The sequence below is a fragment of the Bos mutus genome, chromosome 2 (assembly GCF_027580195.1).
Source record: "Bos mutus isolate GX-2022 chromosome 2, NWIPB_WYAK_1.1, whole genome shotgun sequence".
In the NCBI taxonomy this organism is placed as follows: Eukaryota; Metazoa; Chordata; class Mammalia; order Artiodactyla; family Bovidae; genus Bos; species Bos mutus.
This window is the reverse complement of record NC_091618.1, coordinates 64570827-64587056: the sequence shown is the minus strand read 5'-3', so window position 1 is coordinate 64587056 and position 16230 is coordinate 64570827. Positions and strand designations below refer to the sequence as shown.

At 50.6% G+C, this 16230-nt stretch overlaps 1 protein-coding gene across 1 annotated transcript in view; it reads right to left on the bottom strand.

The window, feature by feature from the left end:
• SCTR (secretin receptor) overlaps positions 1–16230 on the bottom strand; it is a 76994-nt gene that overhangs the window by 30247 nt on the left and 30517 nt on the right. Inside the window, exons 3-4 of the mRNA XM_070389329.1 lie at positions 9845–9952; positions 5232–5335 (exon numbers count right to left, since the gene is read on the bottom strand). Coding sequence (XP_070245430.1) covers positions 5232–5335; positions 9845–9952 — 212 coding nt within the window. The remainder of the gene's footprint in view (positions 1–5231; positions 5336–9844; positions 9953–16230) is intronic.

The following is a 16230-nucleotide window of genomic DNA, read 5'->3' as shown; positions in this document are numbered from 1 at the left end:
AGTATCTTTATTTAATTTATTTAGATCGTACTGTGCGGCATGTGGGATCTTAGTTCCCAGATCAGGGGTCAAACCTGTGCCCCCTGCAGTGGAAGCACAGAGTCTTAACCATTGAGCCACCAGGGAAATCCCATTTTTTTCATCATTATTTTAAAAATAACTTTTTCACGGTAGAATAGCTTTAGACTTATAGGAGAGTGACAAAGATGCTACAGAGAGGTTTGTCCTTTCGGAATACAGCTCTTCTGCCCAACTGTTCCCCGCTTACTCAGCATTCAGTATTCCCTGTCTTTAATCTCTTTCCATTACCCACCACCATTTCCCCCAATTAATACGCTACAGTTTGTGAATGTCCTTCTTAAACAAGACACCCTGAACCAGACACTTGAAAAGCTACAGATGTACTGTCTGACCAGGGAGAAGTAGAGTGGGACCCGGTTTATACACGGCAATCCCTGTTCTACACACTGCACTCCTGTTAATGCAGCCAGGCAGTCGTTGGCTTATTCAGCAGCCACTACACTCTACTGGCTCAGCTTTGACTCAACATCTCAATGGAGTGGAATGATGTACATAGGAATAAATGTAAAGACCTGTATTTTTTAGGTTCAAAAAATAAATTGTACAACAGTCTCTAAAAGAACCAAAGAAATAAAGAGTAAAGCAATAATGCCATACCATTTTTTTCTTCTTACCAACCAAATTAACTAATATTCAAAAGTACTAATATTCTATGTAGGTGAGCTTACATGGTGGTGGTGGTTTAGTTGCTAAGTCATGTTTGACTCTTGTGACCCCATGGACTGTAGCCCACCAGGCTTCTCTGCCCATTGAGTTTCCCAGGCAGGAATACTGGAGTGGACTGCTATTTCCTCCTCCAGGGAATCTTCCTGATCCAGGGATCGAACCCATGTCTTCTGCATTGCAGTTGGTCTCCTGCATTGCAGGCAGATTCTTTACTACTGAGCCACCAGGGAAGCCTCAGATGAGGGTACAGAGGGAGTGAAAATTGGCTCAGTCTCTCTGGAAAGTAGCACAGATCAAAAACCACAAGCATTCCTTCTGATTTCCCTTCTACCTCTAGGAATTAATTCTAAGAATTATCAGAAATATAAAAACATATTTATATAGAGAGATGTTTATCACAGAACTATTTTTAATGAAAAGCATGCAAATGCCCAACAACAGAATAGTTAACTAAATTCTTTTAAATTCAAATTATTTCAAAATTAGGCTATATTAAAATGCTACTTATCAAGAGTTTCAAAAGATGTCAGGACATAACATAATGCTAAGTGAAAAGGCAGAATACACATTTTACAGGTACAGTGTGATTTCTGCTTTATGCAAAGAAAAGTGTTGTTGAATTGTATGACTCTTCCCTTTTTTGAAGACCAAAAAAGATTGAATATTGGTCATCTCAGGTGGTTCAATCTCACACATTCACAGAAACAAGATTGTAAGGAGTTGTGTTAGATATTATTAGTGATTAACTTTGGATTACAAACTGGTGGATACAGTCATTATTTTCATTTGTATTTTTTTCTGTACTTCTCACTTTTCTTCAGTGTTAAGTATTGTTTTGTAACTAGAAGGAAAGGGTAACAAGAAAACACTATCACACAGATACTATTGAGGAAATCTGACAGGCGTTTATACAAAAATGACCTTGAGGTTTGAGTGGCCCACACTCCATGGTGTTAAAGAAGTGTATGCAGAGGGAACACAGAAAGGCTTCAGAGTCAAGAGACAAGGGTTCCAAACCTAGGACTACTACTACTCACCAGTCCTGGGCAAATCACTTGAGTTCTGTGTGACCCTAGGCAAATCACTAAACTTCTCTGGGAGCTTCAGATTCCTCATCTGTAAAATGGAGATAATATCCACCGTGCAGGCTTTTTGGAAGAGCAGATGTGGTATCAGGTAGAGTATCTAGACAATGCCTGGCCCTTAGAAGACACTCAGTCCTTGTTAATTTTCTCCGTCTTCACCCTCTACCCCATTATCCACTGTTCAGCCTGAGTCAGCAGTCTGAGACTGTTCCATACTATGAAGTATGAGGCATGAGGTAGCTGCTAGAACAATTAGGCCTCTTCTCGGTTTCATTAATGGAGTGCTGTGGAACAGCAAGCCACATTGGAATGTCTGGAGTGTTCCAGGCCTGGGTATGTTATTTGAAGAGGAACATTAATGAACTGGAGCATTTCCGGAGGGGGGTGGCCATGTCATCTGAAGAGTGCATTAAAATACTTGAGTGCACCACATCCTGAAGGAAACAAACTTAGGGAAGAAGGGTATTAAAATGATTGATGTATAAAAGGGTAAGACTGAATCGTAAGCTCCAGAAAGGGCAGAAGTTATCAGAAAGTAGATTTGACTCAGAGGGACCAAAATTCTTCTGACAGCAAAGGGGACTTTTTACAGGTTAGCTACCATGTGACACTGCCCTTCCCCACTGAGGTGACTGCAATTCCAGAAGCCAGGAGCCACCTCTCAGGAATGAGTGCGGGGAAGCAAGAGGGCAGCAGGTTGCATTGGGTTAATGGTTCCTAGCCTTTAGGATTTCAAAGAGTAGTGAAATGTCAAAAATCTGGAGACTGATGTGCCATCCCTAGGATCTTGCCATGTGCGGGACACACCTCAGAGCTGAGGGTATCAGCTCACTCAGGAGACACCTGGTTTTGCAGTCCTGGGTCAGGAGCAGTGGGTCACCCTGTGGCAGCGCGAGGAGGCATGGATGACAAGTGTGGAGGGTCCAGGTTGAGTATCCCATGCTGTCCTGTGGCTGGGTTACTGTCTGCCAGGTGACCCTCAGGACATCCCAGCCAGCTCTGCCTTTGTCTTCAAGATCTGACCCCAAAAGAGCCCTGTTCCCCCGAAGCCAGACGTGACCTCAGTGCCCTCAACCTCTGTAACACCTGCCCCCAGAGGGCTAGGGGTCCAGAAGGAAGCCTTGCTGCCATCAGTCCTGGATGAGGCTACCTGTCTCTTTGCTGTGTGTCCTGACTGGGTCCTGTCCTTCTCCATCCTCTACATTAGGAGACAGCAGACATTTTCCATAAAGGGACACACAGCAAACATGTAAGCTTAAACATTCCATCTCTTTTGCAACTATTCAATTCAGCCCCTGCAATGCAAATGGATGTGGCTGTGTTTCAATAAAACTTTACTTGCAAAAGCAGGTGGTAGGCTGGATTTGGCCCAAGGGCCGTAGTTTTCGAACCTCTGCTCCGGGTAAAGAAAGTCAGCTTTATGTACCCACGTGGCAGCTTTGCCTGGTCTTTCTGCTAATCTGAGTCCCTGTTGGCAACTGGTGCATGCCAAGTCAGGAAGTTGCAAAAAGACAATCAGTAAATACATACTTTCACAATCATTTGATTAAAAGATAAAAAGACATTTTCACACTCAGAAAGGATGATTCAATTCTCAGCATAAAAGACTAAGTTTGTGGGGAACTCCTTGGCAGGGCAGTGGTTAGGACTCCACACTTTCACTGCCAAGGGCCCAGGTTCAATTCCTGGTTGAGGAACTAAGATCCCACAAGCCACACAGCCAAAAAGAAAAAAGACAAAGCCTGTGCTTGTCTGTGGTCTGGCATCAGGGACCAGTATATCCCATGGTCTGGAAAAACTTATACCAATCTTAGGGATTCTAATATTTTTTTACATGAGCTAAAGTTATAGTAGGTCTTTTTTTTTTTTTTTTTTACTATTTTTGGGCAATTAATTTTCTCAGTTAAGTCCAGAACTTTGCATTTATCTTGGTTAAATCTCTGCGCCTTCTCTGGCATTTTAGAGTTTCAACCCAGCCATGAATATCATAGTTCTGGCCCTGGCCTTTGTTTTTATCCAGCTGACTAATGTTAGCCAACAGTTCTTAAGTGTGGCTTCAACAGAGAAAACTCACAAAACCAAAAGCTCTTTAGGGTTCTCAGTAATTCCTAAGGGTATAAAAGGGTTCTGAGGCCAAAAAGTTTGAGAGCTGCTGGTTCAAGCCATGCGTGTGTCCCATCCCTCTGCCAGGAAAGGTGCAGAGGTGGACAGGCTCAAGTCACATTGGGTCAGTGAGATGTGAGAACGGGCTTACTGGCTGTTTGCGTATGAAGCTTTCTTGAAGTTAGCCAGAGAGGTCAGGCTGTCCCTCCTCCTGGACAAGCAGGCCTGGGAATCTGCGGCTGCCGTCATCGGCACACACATGACAACAGGATCCCAGCCCCGGGGTAAGTCACCAGGCTAGCAGGAAGAGAGAAAAATCCTCGTCCTGAGTGGCTTTGGGGTGCTGCTTCATTACAAGCGCCCAATGCCCATCCCCTGCATCCTAGTTATATGAGCCACATTAGCTTATGAAGCCCCTTGGAAGTTTCTGTCACTTGCAGCCTACGCATCCTTCTGAACCTCCATCCTGCCATCCATTATACATGTGATCCTTCTGAATCTTATGGACTTTACAAATGTGATCCACATAAGCCTCCTGTCTTCACATAGGTCAGAGACAGAGACGGAAATCTACAAAGGTCTGGGCCCATCCACTGGCCCTCTAAGACCATGGGTAATCCCTATTAAATTATTCCACCTGGATCTGAAGACCTCGCATATCTTCCCTAATTGGATGATAAGCCCTGGGAGAGAAGGAACTCCATCCCCCACTACCATCCCCCATCCAATCTCCTTCAGGAAGGACTCTGAACCGAATGGCCTCTTCAGGGCGCCCACACGCCAGCCTCCTCTCTTAAACCAGGTCTGCCTGCAGCTGCATGCTCCTGCCTCCTGGAGCCTGAGTCTCCTCTGAGAAGGGACCTTTGTGAGCAGGTGCTGTGGCTTCTCACCCTTCCCAGCACTTCCAGGGCTCACTCTGCTCCTCCTGACAAGCTCAGGACTATTACTCACCCCATTTTCCAGATGGAGAAACTGACCCACAGAGAGGCTACATCCTCCCCATCCCCACCAAGGCCACAGGGCAAGTTCAGACTCATTACTGGCCCAAGCAGTTAGCCCCAGTCACTGCTTTTTGGGTTTCATGCCAACCTGGCTGCAGCGTCCCCATGGCACATGGCAGTTCTCACTGTGCCACGGTCCTCAGGGACATCCCCTCGAGGCTGGTGGGCCAGGACAGAGAGCTGGGAGGGTGTGGGGCTAAGAAGGGCAGCCCCGGGTCACCTGACCTAGCCCTGGGCCAGCTTCACTCTATCTCCCCAGGCACCTCCACCCCACAGGGAGGCATGGCAGGCTTACCCGCTTCTCGTTGGAGGAGTCATTCACATTGACCCCACAGGCCAGGTCAGGTCTGGGGAAGGTTTCTGACCAGCCGCCCTGTGTGCAGTTCCGGAACATGGAACCTGTGGGGACCAAGCATCCTGTGGTGAGCGGAGGGACGGACTGATGGCCAGGTTTCTGGGTGCCTTGCCCACCTTAGTTACAGGTGGAGGGAGCTTCCTTCTGTCACTCTGTCCGTTTCTCCGAACCACACAGGGCAGCTCCAGTTGCTCAGTTCACCCTTGAAGGCTTTGAAAGAGTCAGTCCGGAAAAGTGGCAGGAAAGGTGTGGGCAGACAGCCCGAGTGGGGATGCACGTGTGCATGCGAGACACAGAGCCGCGGTTCTGGATCACTTGACCTGCAAACCTGGTGGGCCCTGAACCGTTAGCCCCCCTGCCTCTGAGCACTGCTCATCTCCCCCGGGGCCCCCACTGCCTCACCCACACCCCGCGCCCCACACGCCCTGTGCCAGGCACCAGGCTCCACAACGAGGGAGGTGACTGACACATGTCCCAGGCCCCAGGCCCAGCACAACTTCCAGGGTCACTGCTCAGCTACCTGGGTGCCCCTCAGAGAATAATAAAACCTTCCTCTGGCAGGCATGGCAATGCCTCCAATGATGAGAGAGGCCGTATGCAGTGCTTAAGAACAGCAGGTTACACACCCCAAACCAAACAACACTGACCTCACACTAATAACCGTGTGTTTATTCAGTTATAAAACCTCATGCTCTACTATAACAATACACAGTTGTTGCTATATGCCAGGCACTGCTCTAAGCATGTGAGCGGTATTAACTCATTCAATCCTAACAAGACTATGAGGTCGGCACTGTTACTTTTATAGTAAAAGGTATTGTGACATGAAAATCCTACACCTGTTTTATAGCTAGGAGAACTGAGGCACACGGTGGTTAAAGAACTTGCTCAAGACCACACTCCCATTAACGTAGAACACAGGATTTGACCCCCGGGGCTCAGGCCTATATTCTTAGCTGCAGGCTTTGTGCTAATCCCTTTCTTACTCTGCTCTTCTGCTCCCAGGCCCTGAAAAGTGAAAGTCACTCAGTCTTTGCAGCTGACTCTTTGCAACCCCATGGGTTGGAATTCTCCAGGACAGAATACTGGAGTGGGTAGCCTTTCCTTCTCCAGGGGATCTTCCCAACCCAGGGATCAAACCCAGGTCTCCTGCATTGCAGGCGGATTCTTTACCAACTGAGCTATCAGGGACAGCCATCTAATGGGTGAGTGCGCCAGAGAAATCTGCCCGGTTGGTAACTTTTTACAGGCTCCTGGTTCTACTCCTGCGCTAAGAAGTTCTATTTATTTATTTATTTGGCCGTGCAGCATGCAGGATCTTCGTTCCCTGACCAGGGATCAAACCCGTTCCTCCCACACTGGGAGTGTGGAGTCTTAGCCATAGGACCACCAGGGAAGTCCCAGAAGTTCTACTTTATATATAACTTCACACCCTGCTCCCCAGTGTCTGAAAATCAGCAGAGCTAACACACATAACCTCCCAGGGAGCCTCTCTTCGGTGCTTCTCTGTACTATAAACCACAAGATCACTGCAGCCCTCTCTGTCTCTCAAGCCTGCAGTGTGCACCTCTCACACAGAAGTGACCGTGGCTCCCCTGCCTCCCCTCCCAGAGATTCCAGGGGCTCCCTAGAGCCTGCCTCCCCAGAGCCCTTGCTCATCAAACATCTGTAGGCTGGCTGGCTAGGAGAACAAATGAGGGAGGAGGAAGGGCCCGCTCTAAACGTTTTCACAAGGGAAGAGGGAAGAGCTTACCCAGGAGGAGCTTTTTAGAGCAAGAGCCTGAAGACTGGGGTAGAAGAGCTGCCAAGCCAAGACAGAAGTCTGGGAAGCTGTGCGGGGAGCTTCCCTGCCTGCAGTGACTGGCTCGGCTGCATCCTCCACGTTGGGCTACCAAGGGGGGCCGAGTTCCAGTCCCCAGGTCTGGCTGCTGCAGGGGGCTGACCCCAGCTCTGAACAAAGGAGTCCTGCTGCTCCTTTTGCGCCAGTCAATATCCTGTCAGGCTCCCCAGCCACCCGAGCTGGGCCTGGTGTGTTTCTCTCTGACTGGCCCCATGGTCTAGGCCACTGTCTCTCAGGGTTTAGGGCCAAACAGATTCCACTCAGCTGGAGAAACATGGTGGCCATTTCTAGAACTAGCCACTATGTTAAACTGCTGATCCTAATGGCACTCCTCTGAGGGAGGTTTTGCTGGCCTATCTCACAGATAAGAAAACCAAGGCCCAGAATTGGGCAACAGAGCCCAGCCACAATGTGGGCCGTCATTGTCCCACCCTCCTTCCTGCCCCCTCCCTGAGATCCCAGAGGCAACTCTAGCAGGAGACCGTGGCATTTGGGCTCTAGGCATGCCAGGTCTATGACAGCTCAGGAAACCTGGAGCACGGGTCAAGAATCTGAGTTTGAAACCCAGCACTGGCTCTTGGTTGCTGCATGCCCTTATGTGCGTCACTTTTCTGTACCAAATAGGAATAACCACCTACACTGCAGGACGGGGCAGGAAACCCAGGCTGGTGCTGGACACAGAGAGGGCGCCATAGGGCTACTTCCCTTCTGCCTCTGGCCTTTCTAAATTAGACCAGAAATGGTGGGGCCTGGAGTCTTGGAATTCAGGAGATGAGTGGAAGCTTTCTGTTATTAAATCAAGAAAGCTAGCTTGTCAGAGAGAAAAAAATGGTGGTCAAAGGGCGGCTGGTTGGACAAGAAACTGAAATAAAAGCACACTTACTCCCTGGAATCCAGAAGTGGTTATCAGACAGTGTATCCCTGGAGGCTGGACTGTCTGTCTGGACGCCTCTCTTCACTGACCCAGCAGGATTCCCACGACAACACTGCATGAGATGCAGGCCAGGTGCCCTCTGCTGACATGGTTCTTAGTAGAACCACAGAGGAGACAAGGGGTGGGCTCCCACGGGCTCCCATCCACTCCCCCTGAGTTTAATTCCTAATATGTCAGGGGTTCTGACCCAGGTTCAGGTCAGTAAACACTTCAAGGGTCCCCAAAAGTACAGTCAGTATTTTTGTGCAAATGTGTGTTTGTGTGTGCATGCACACGCCAGCAGTCCAGGGAAGAGCCAGGTCAAAGCTTTTATCTGACTCTCAAAAGCCTCATCAGGTTAGGAATCTCTGCTGCTATAAGGCTCCCATCCCCCATCAAGACAGAAGGGAAAGAAAGCCAAGGCCTGACCCCACTCAGGAAGTGTGCTTTTAAAGAAGAAATACTGGAAGACCAGGGCCCTCTTAAGAATCAAAGGAATGCATCCTAGATGGAATATTCTAGGCTCCAGCACAGACACACAAGTATCTGGGTACATAATCTAGCCTGTGGTTTCCCAGCCACACAGACACCCATTCTGCCTGGGCCCATGTATTAGGTGCCCTGAGAAACAGTTGTTTATTCTACTTTTTTTCTTCTTTCAAAAGGAAGAGTCTGAAGCACCAGCTTGTTCTCACTGGACACCTTCCTTTCTTGGGGTGGGGTGCCCTGGAACCCTCGAGACACTATTGAAGAGACTTTCTTCAGACTCCAGACCCAAGGTGGATTTATGGGCAGAGAGCAGGTAGAGGACAAAATGTTCTCGGTAACTTGAGGCTGGACTGGTCCTGACCTATGGTTCTGGGCTGGCCAATTCCCTGGGCCCGCAGCTGGGTACGAGCACAGTAGGCCCCAGGCTGAGATGATCCCTGCCGACCCTCATCCCCCAACCGTGCCCTGGCTCCCTAGCATGGAACTCGGGGCAGCGCCTCTGTGAGACCGTGCAGGTGGGAGGATCCTGCAGCCCTACAGCGACACTGGGTGGCCAAGAGAAGAAACTGCAGCCCCTGTCTCTCCGCCTCCCAGCTGTGAACCTGAAGCCAAGGCTAAACTGCTCTCAGACCTTGTTATTTTCACTCTTTAAGCCAAGTGGAGAGAAAAGGTCTGTGGTTTGCAGGGGTTTTGTGACAACTGAAGTTTAAATCTGTAAAAATGCCTAGTACATGACAGGGTTTTGTCCAGCGTTAGTCCCTGTTAGTCCCTAAGTGTTCCCTATCTGAGACAACTTCCTCACTTCCTGGTCTGAAATTAAGGAAATCCTTATAAACTGCAGCTTTGCTCGGGTGAGAGATCCCCCAGGAGACCAGAAGCTTCCATAGAGGGCAGAGTTCATCAGCAGAGCCTAGTAGAGAGGGCACAGAGGAAGTAAGTGTCCTGGAAGGCTAGCCCAGGCTAAGTGGGACCCAGACACGAGGGCTGGAGCGAAGGCCCTGGGTGCTAAGGGACCAGAAATGTGCAAGGAAGGAGGGTAGCCCCTCAATGGGAACACAGGGCAGAAAGGAACAGGCCTGGCCCCCTTTACCCCTTCCCTGGTACTTGGCCCCCTGGACCCTTGCTTGGCACTGACAACTCAGCCCACCCCACACACCCCCAAGCAAGGCTTCCAGTCGCCAGCAAGGACCACTCCCATCCTTCCTTTCACTCTCGTCCCCAGAGATGTCTTGGCCTGGTGCCTCCAGGCCAAGGCCCACCCGGAGGGCTGCCCCACAGCTGCCCAGTTGGGCCCCCGGGCTGAGTTGTTACCATTCCTGCCCACGAGCATCCAGAGGAACCGCGGGCATGCCACTTCCACTGTCTGTCCCAGTGCAGAGGACGGCCAGCAGCTGGTGTTGTCCCATAGCCCCCTGCAGCCTGCCGAGAAGAGCAGCAGCATCAGACAGCGTCTCAACGTGGACACAGCCCCCCCACCCCCACAGCCTGGCACATCCCCAGCACCTGTGCCTGGTGTCGCCCCCCCCACATCCCTCCCAAGGATAATCTGGTCTCAATGCAACACAAAGCTGAACTTATGGTGAACAGCTAGTATATATCTGTCCTTATAGACACTGAATTTGAGGTTGTTTCCTCTTTGTTTTGTTTGGCTGCTAGGAAGCTCAGAGCCAGATCAGTGGCCCACTTCCAGTAACTGAAAGACTCTGACGTGAAAAAATTACTGGATGTCTATAATGCAAAACTAGGTGCTGTCTTAAGCACGGCCTTCTGGTTTACCTGATTCTGAGGTTCTCTGGCCTTTTGTGTCTTTGAGCTATTTCACAACTCTATAAATTGTAGCTAACTGATGGCCATGCTAATGAGTCCTGTCCAAAGGCATTTGGGATCCACATTTCTGTCATTTTCTTTGCATTTGCATGACTATCAATTCTCTAAAATTTAAATGAAATTGTTTTCAGCCAGTTTTGCATCTATTTGCCTTATATATACAGTACTTTGAATTCTCCTGTGAACCAGTGGTTAATGTATTACTGGTTCTCTCATTACTTAAGTACGATGCTTGGCAGGTATACTCTGTTAAAAATTATCATTTAACATAACAATTCTTCCACAGTAGATCCCAGGGGAAGAAAATCAGAGAAACTGCTCCTGTGACAGACTTCTGGGGGCCCATGCCACCTGGGAGGATATCACCCAGGAAGGTCTGGAGCACACTGGAAAGAGAGGTGAACCGTGAGGTCCGCAGTCACCTTGCACCCAGTTTGGGGAACACAAAGCAGAACACACCACCCTGGAGCCCACAACCTTCAGAAAGAACTCAAGATTCTTGAGTCCCAGAGACCTGGGTTCCAATCCTCCTCACCACACCTCGCTGCCCAAGCCCTCAGCTCTTTTGGGGAAACAGATGGCTTCCTTTTGAGGTTGTCCAGGGGAAGAAATAATCTCCACGTGGAAAGCCTGGCACTCACTGGTGCCAGGGAATGGCAGCTCCCTCCCGCCATCCTCCCCAATCCTCTTCCTCACCAAGTCCTTTTCTGTTTCATCCTGGCATTGGGAGGGGGGACCCAGCTGGGTCCTCTGAACTGCAGGGCAATTTTTAGCTCCAGGGACTGGTGGATAGGTGCAGTCTGAAGGGGTCCCTGGATTACCCAGCTGGCTAATTCCCAGTTTTTATAAAGAGCAAGAGTCTCTTTTCAGGCATGAATAAAACCAGGCTCAAAGTTCCAGCATCCTCCTGGACACTTTTGTTCCCTCCACGTGAAGCCCCCCTGGCGATCTGCCCCACTTTAGAGGTACTGATCCTGCAGTGGACATCTGTGTCACTGGGGAGGTTCTGATAGTCCTGAGTCCCAGGAATCTGCAGGCTAAGACCTCCCTACAGGTGTTCTGTACGTGGTCATTAGGCTTTGCTTTGAGAATCTTCATACTGCATCCCTCCCTTCCTGCTGCAGAAGCCCCTTCTTCTGGGCTCACACCAGCCTTGGGCTCCGGGAACCCATCCAAGATGATTGTGAGAGGCCAGGGGAGGTCATGGCTGGAGGGGGCAGGGCTCCTCCTGGTGCCTGGGTGCAAATGGCTCCCCACCCCAGGCAGTTGATATAAAGAGCAGGATCCAGTCTGATTCATGACCGCCAGAGGCCTGTGCCCACAAGGACTGCGCAAGGCACAGGCACTCAACAAGTGTCTAAGGAAAGGATGAATGCCCAAGTCTCTGGCCCCTGTTCCCCTCCTCATCACCCACTCCTTGTAAATGGGCTTTCGCTGTGATGCCACACATGATTTCTGAATCCCACATCCTCTGCTTGCCAGCTCTGCTTGATGCCAGCAGGAGTCGCTCTGTGCTGTACACACAGGAGAGCATTCAACCCACAACAGTGCTGCAAGGCACCCAAATCTGCCCTCATTTACAACTGAAGCAATAAAGCAAGGAGGTGGGTACCTGGAGTCACCCAGCCAGGAAACGGAAGGGCTGTGAGGTAACTGTTCAGCCAGGCTCCCAGGTGCCACCTCATGGGTTCTGCCTACCTGCTTGTCTCCAGAGGCACCAGCCCCAGTATCTTAGGGAAAGATGCCTGGCTGAGGCAGAGCAGCCCTGGGAGGTTGTGGCCCTGAGCAAGAGGGGAGAGGACAGAGGAGGAGAATGCCACAGGAACTGAGTGGGGCTTAATGGAGCTCCCACAGTGACAGTGGAAGCTTCCAGGGGGCCAAGCACCAGTGTCTGAGTTCTTTGAGGAAAGTGGGCCATATCAACGCCCCCTGGATGTTCCAGAGCCTTCACCCCAACTCTCACAGTGTGCACTGAAAGAGGGCGGGCTGGACCTTCTTTCTTCTTGAACCTCCCCAGGGTACACAGGAAGGTTCTGCACTGTCTGGGCACCGGTCCTCCAGGTTCCCACCATGGACGTGGCTCACCAGGCCCCTGAGTGACTCTCACCTCCCCAGATGCCCTTGGGACAGTGACATGGTCCTGAGAGGGCCTGGACAGAGGGGCATGGTGTGCCTCCACTCCGGCACAGCACCTGGAGGCTGGAGGGTGAGCCCCGCCCAAATTCTGACTTCTGCAGAATTACAACGCAGCCGCCCTTCCTCCTAGAAGCACTGGGGGCGCTGCCCGCTGCGGGAACACGAAGGAGCCTCTTCCTTCACTTTGGGAGAAGTGGCTTCAGGACTGAGGCTGATCAGGTCAGCCAGGGAACTGGCCCGAGTCCCTGAGGCCGGACAACCCAACCCACGTCCGGCTAGCCAGACAAATGGGAAGGGTGCCAGGGCATCTGGCAGGCTTCCTGAGCTGGGTCATGTCAGGTCTGGCCCACAGGGACAATGGCCTGGTGCTGACAGAAAGCAAGGGAGGAGCAGCTGGTGGGGGGGAGGGTGGAGCGAGAGGGACACAGGTCCCCACAGCTGGCTTATGCCCATATCCTTCCTATTGGCCAGGGGGAAGAAAAGGCTGGGAAGGGGCTGTCCAGGCTGGCGCTGTACAATGCAGGGGTCAAGTAGGGTCACTGCCCCAAAGCAGAGATGAGGAACCCAGGCCCCAAGAGGCAAAGTGACAGACAGGGTGACAGCAGCTAGGATCCCACCTCCAGGCTGACCGTTGGTGGCAGCAGGCCTGGACGCTAACTCCACATGGTACTGCTCATGTCCCAAGCCCTGTGACATGGCCATCCTCTCCCAGCCTTGGCCTTGCTGTCAGGACAGGTTCAGCACTGGAACAGACCTGGTCCCGCATGTGAGGAGCCCGTCTCACTGGTAGGCTCTGGTGGCTGGTACACGGTTGAACACTTTTAATTTTAATAGTTACACCTTTTAAAAAACAAGTTAATATTCATTAAAAGGTTATACAACAAGTATATCACAGCCATGATTTTGTAGTTATTGCTGTTTAGGATGAGGCTAAGTTCAGTCCTGGGTGTTCATTGAAAGGACTGATGCTAAAGCTGAAACTCCAATACTTTGGCCACCTCATGCGAAGAGTTGACTCATTGGAAAAGACTCTGATGCTGGGAGGGATTGGGGGCAGGAGGAGAAGGGGACGCCAGAGGATGAGATGGCTGGATGGCATCACCGACTCAATGGACGTGAGTTTGAGTGAACTCCGGGAGTTGGTGATGGACAGGGAGGCCTGGCACGCTGCGATTCATGGGGTCGCAAAGAGTCGGACACGACTGAGCGACTGAACTGAACTGACTGAAGTTAAAAAAGTCAGTTTAAAAAAGAGAACCCTCATGCACTGTTGGTGGGAATGTAAGTTGGTATAGCCACTGGGGAAAACAGTGGAGCTTCCTCAAAAAAATTAAAATAGAGCCACCAAATGATCCAGCAATCTCACTACTGGATACACATCCGAAGGAAATGAAATCCCTGTCTCAAGAGCTATCTGCAGCCCATGTTCACTGCAGCACTGTTGCCACAGCCCAAGCATGGAAGCAACCTTAGTGCCCATCAAAGGATGAATCGGATAAAGAAAATCACGATGAAATATCATTCAGCCGAAATATTTTAAATTCTTTAAAAAGGAAATCCTGCCACGTGTGAAAACACAGATGAACTTAGAAGACATTGTGCTCAGTGAAAAAAGCTAGACACAGAAAGACAAATACTGTTATCATCTCACTGGTATGCGGAATCCAAAAAAGTTAACCTCATAGAAGCAGAGAATAGAACCGGTGGTTACCAGGGGCGGGTGCTGGGGGGAAGACGGAGAGGTTGGTCAAAGATTACAGAGTTGGAGTTATATATGATGGTGGTGGTTTAGTTGCTAAGTCGTGTCTGACTCTTGCAACCCCCATGGACCGTAGCCTACCAGGCTCTTCTATCCATGGAGTTCTCCAAGCAAGAACACTGGAGTGGGTTGCCATTTCCTTCTCCAGGGGATCTTCCTGACCCAGGGATTGAACTCAGGTCTCCTGCATTGCAGGCAGATTCTTTACTGACTGAGACACCAGGGAAGCCATATATGATGAGTAAGTCTAAGATCTAATGCACAGCATGATGAAAAAAAAGAGTCAACCCATTGATATAAAGGAAAAAAATACTATGGAGACCACAGTACAGATGGTGCCTGGTGCAGGTGGGCTGGAAGGCCTATGGCCGGGGGAGCAGGGAACAGAGTGGCCTCCTGGCTGCTTGCAGGGACCCCGTTTGCACTGCTCCAGGGTGTGAATGGAGGGCCTTGGACCCCACACCCTACAGGCTCCTGCTCCGAGTGAGGGATGGCTGCACAGGTGGAGCATGAAAGAGAGGTGGCATGGCATCCTGGTCTGGCCTCCCCTGGGCTCTAGCACAAAACTGGGGTCACCGGGTTAGGGGAGGGCTAGGAGTTTTAGACCCAGAGATGCAAAGCTCAGTGCCTGAGTCGGGGTTGAGGGAGACCCATGAGGTAAGAGATGGAGGAGTTTTGTAAGTAGATCTACTGTCACTGAGCCACTAGGGAGGGCAGGGCTGCTGTGAGGCAAGCAGGGCCCAGGGACTCCCCTGACCCTCTACCATCTCTGAGGTCACCTGTCAACACTGACCACCTGGCTGGAGGGGATGGGAGGGAAGACTGGGGAAAGTTCAAGTAGGGAAACAAAGCATCAGGCCACTAACGCCATGTGGGCAGCAGGGGGTGCCTGCCCAGTGCCCGCGGCAGAGCGTGGGGTCCTGGGCTGAGGTGAAGTGTGGTGGGGATAGACTGAGCTCTGAACACACCACTTACATGTATGATCCCCACCTTCGTCATCTATAAAATTGGTCTCATTTATAAAATAATGCCCCCTTAGAATTTTGGTGGGAAGTAAATGATGTGTGTGTGCAGTGGATCTTTTTTTCCTCCTGGCATTTTTTTCCCTTTTTTCTCTCCTTCCTTCTCAGACTACTGGTTCACAGCCTCCCAGAAGGAGGAAAACTTACAATCTCCCTGACCTGTTTCCAAAGGGCCCCCAGGGCAGGAGGATAAAGAGGAATTCTGGTGCAATCATAATTCTTGAGAAAATCATAATTTTGATTTTCTTGATTGCAAGAAAACCTTGCAATCATAATTCTGAAAAAACAGAAACAGAGCAAGACTTCACTCAGACTAGGGAGACAAGAGTGATGTGATGAGAAGGGAACAGAAGGTTCCTGAAAGAAGCTCAAGGGCCCTGCTGCCCATTTGCCCCAGACAGTGGGAAAACCCAGAGGGGAAATGGCTATGGGGACACATCCAGACAAGCACAACCAACAGCCGGTTTCCTGGCTTCATCAAGCCCCCTCTGCCTTCCTCAGCCCACTCCAAGGGCACCCTAAGGAGGTCTCCTCGGCCGTGCAAATGACCTGACCTACAGTATTTAGGTCAGGAACTGTTTTGCCCTGCGTGTGATGGCTGGACCACACACAGAGGTGGTCAGGGTGGGGTCAGAGGAACTGGAGGCCCAGGAGGCAAAGGCATTAAAAAGCACAGCACAGGAGGCAGGCACAACAGAGTGTCTGGGGTGCTTCTCTTTAAACCGAGAAGCACAAGCTATTTGTTCCTTGGGATGAACTATCTTGGGGAGTAGTGAGCTCTCCACTACTGCAGAATCCAAGCAGAGAGGGTCATGCAGTTAGGAGGCTGCACTGGATGAGAATCAGACCCTCTGAGTGGGAGGCTGGGTGCTGCTTCCCTGGGGCAGGTTGGTTCTTCTCCCTCCAAGAGGCTTGCCCAAGCAAGTGCTTCTGAGCTTGTGAGCACGGATCCT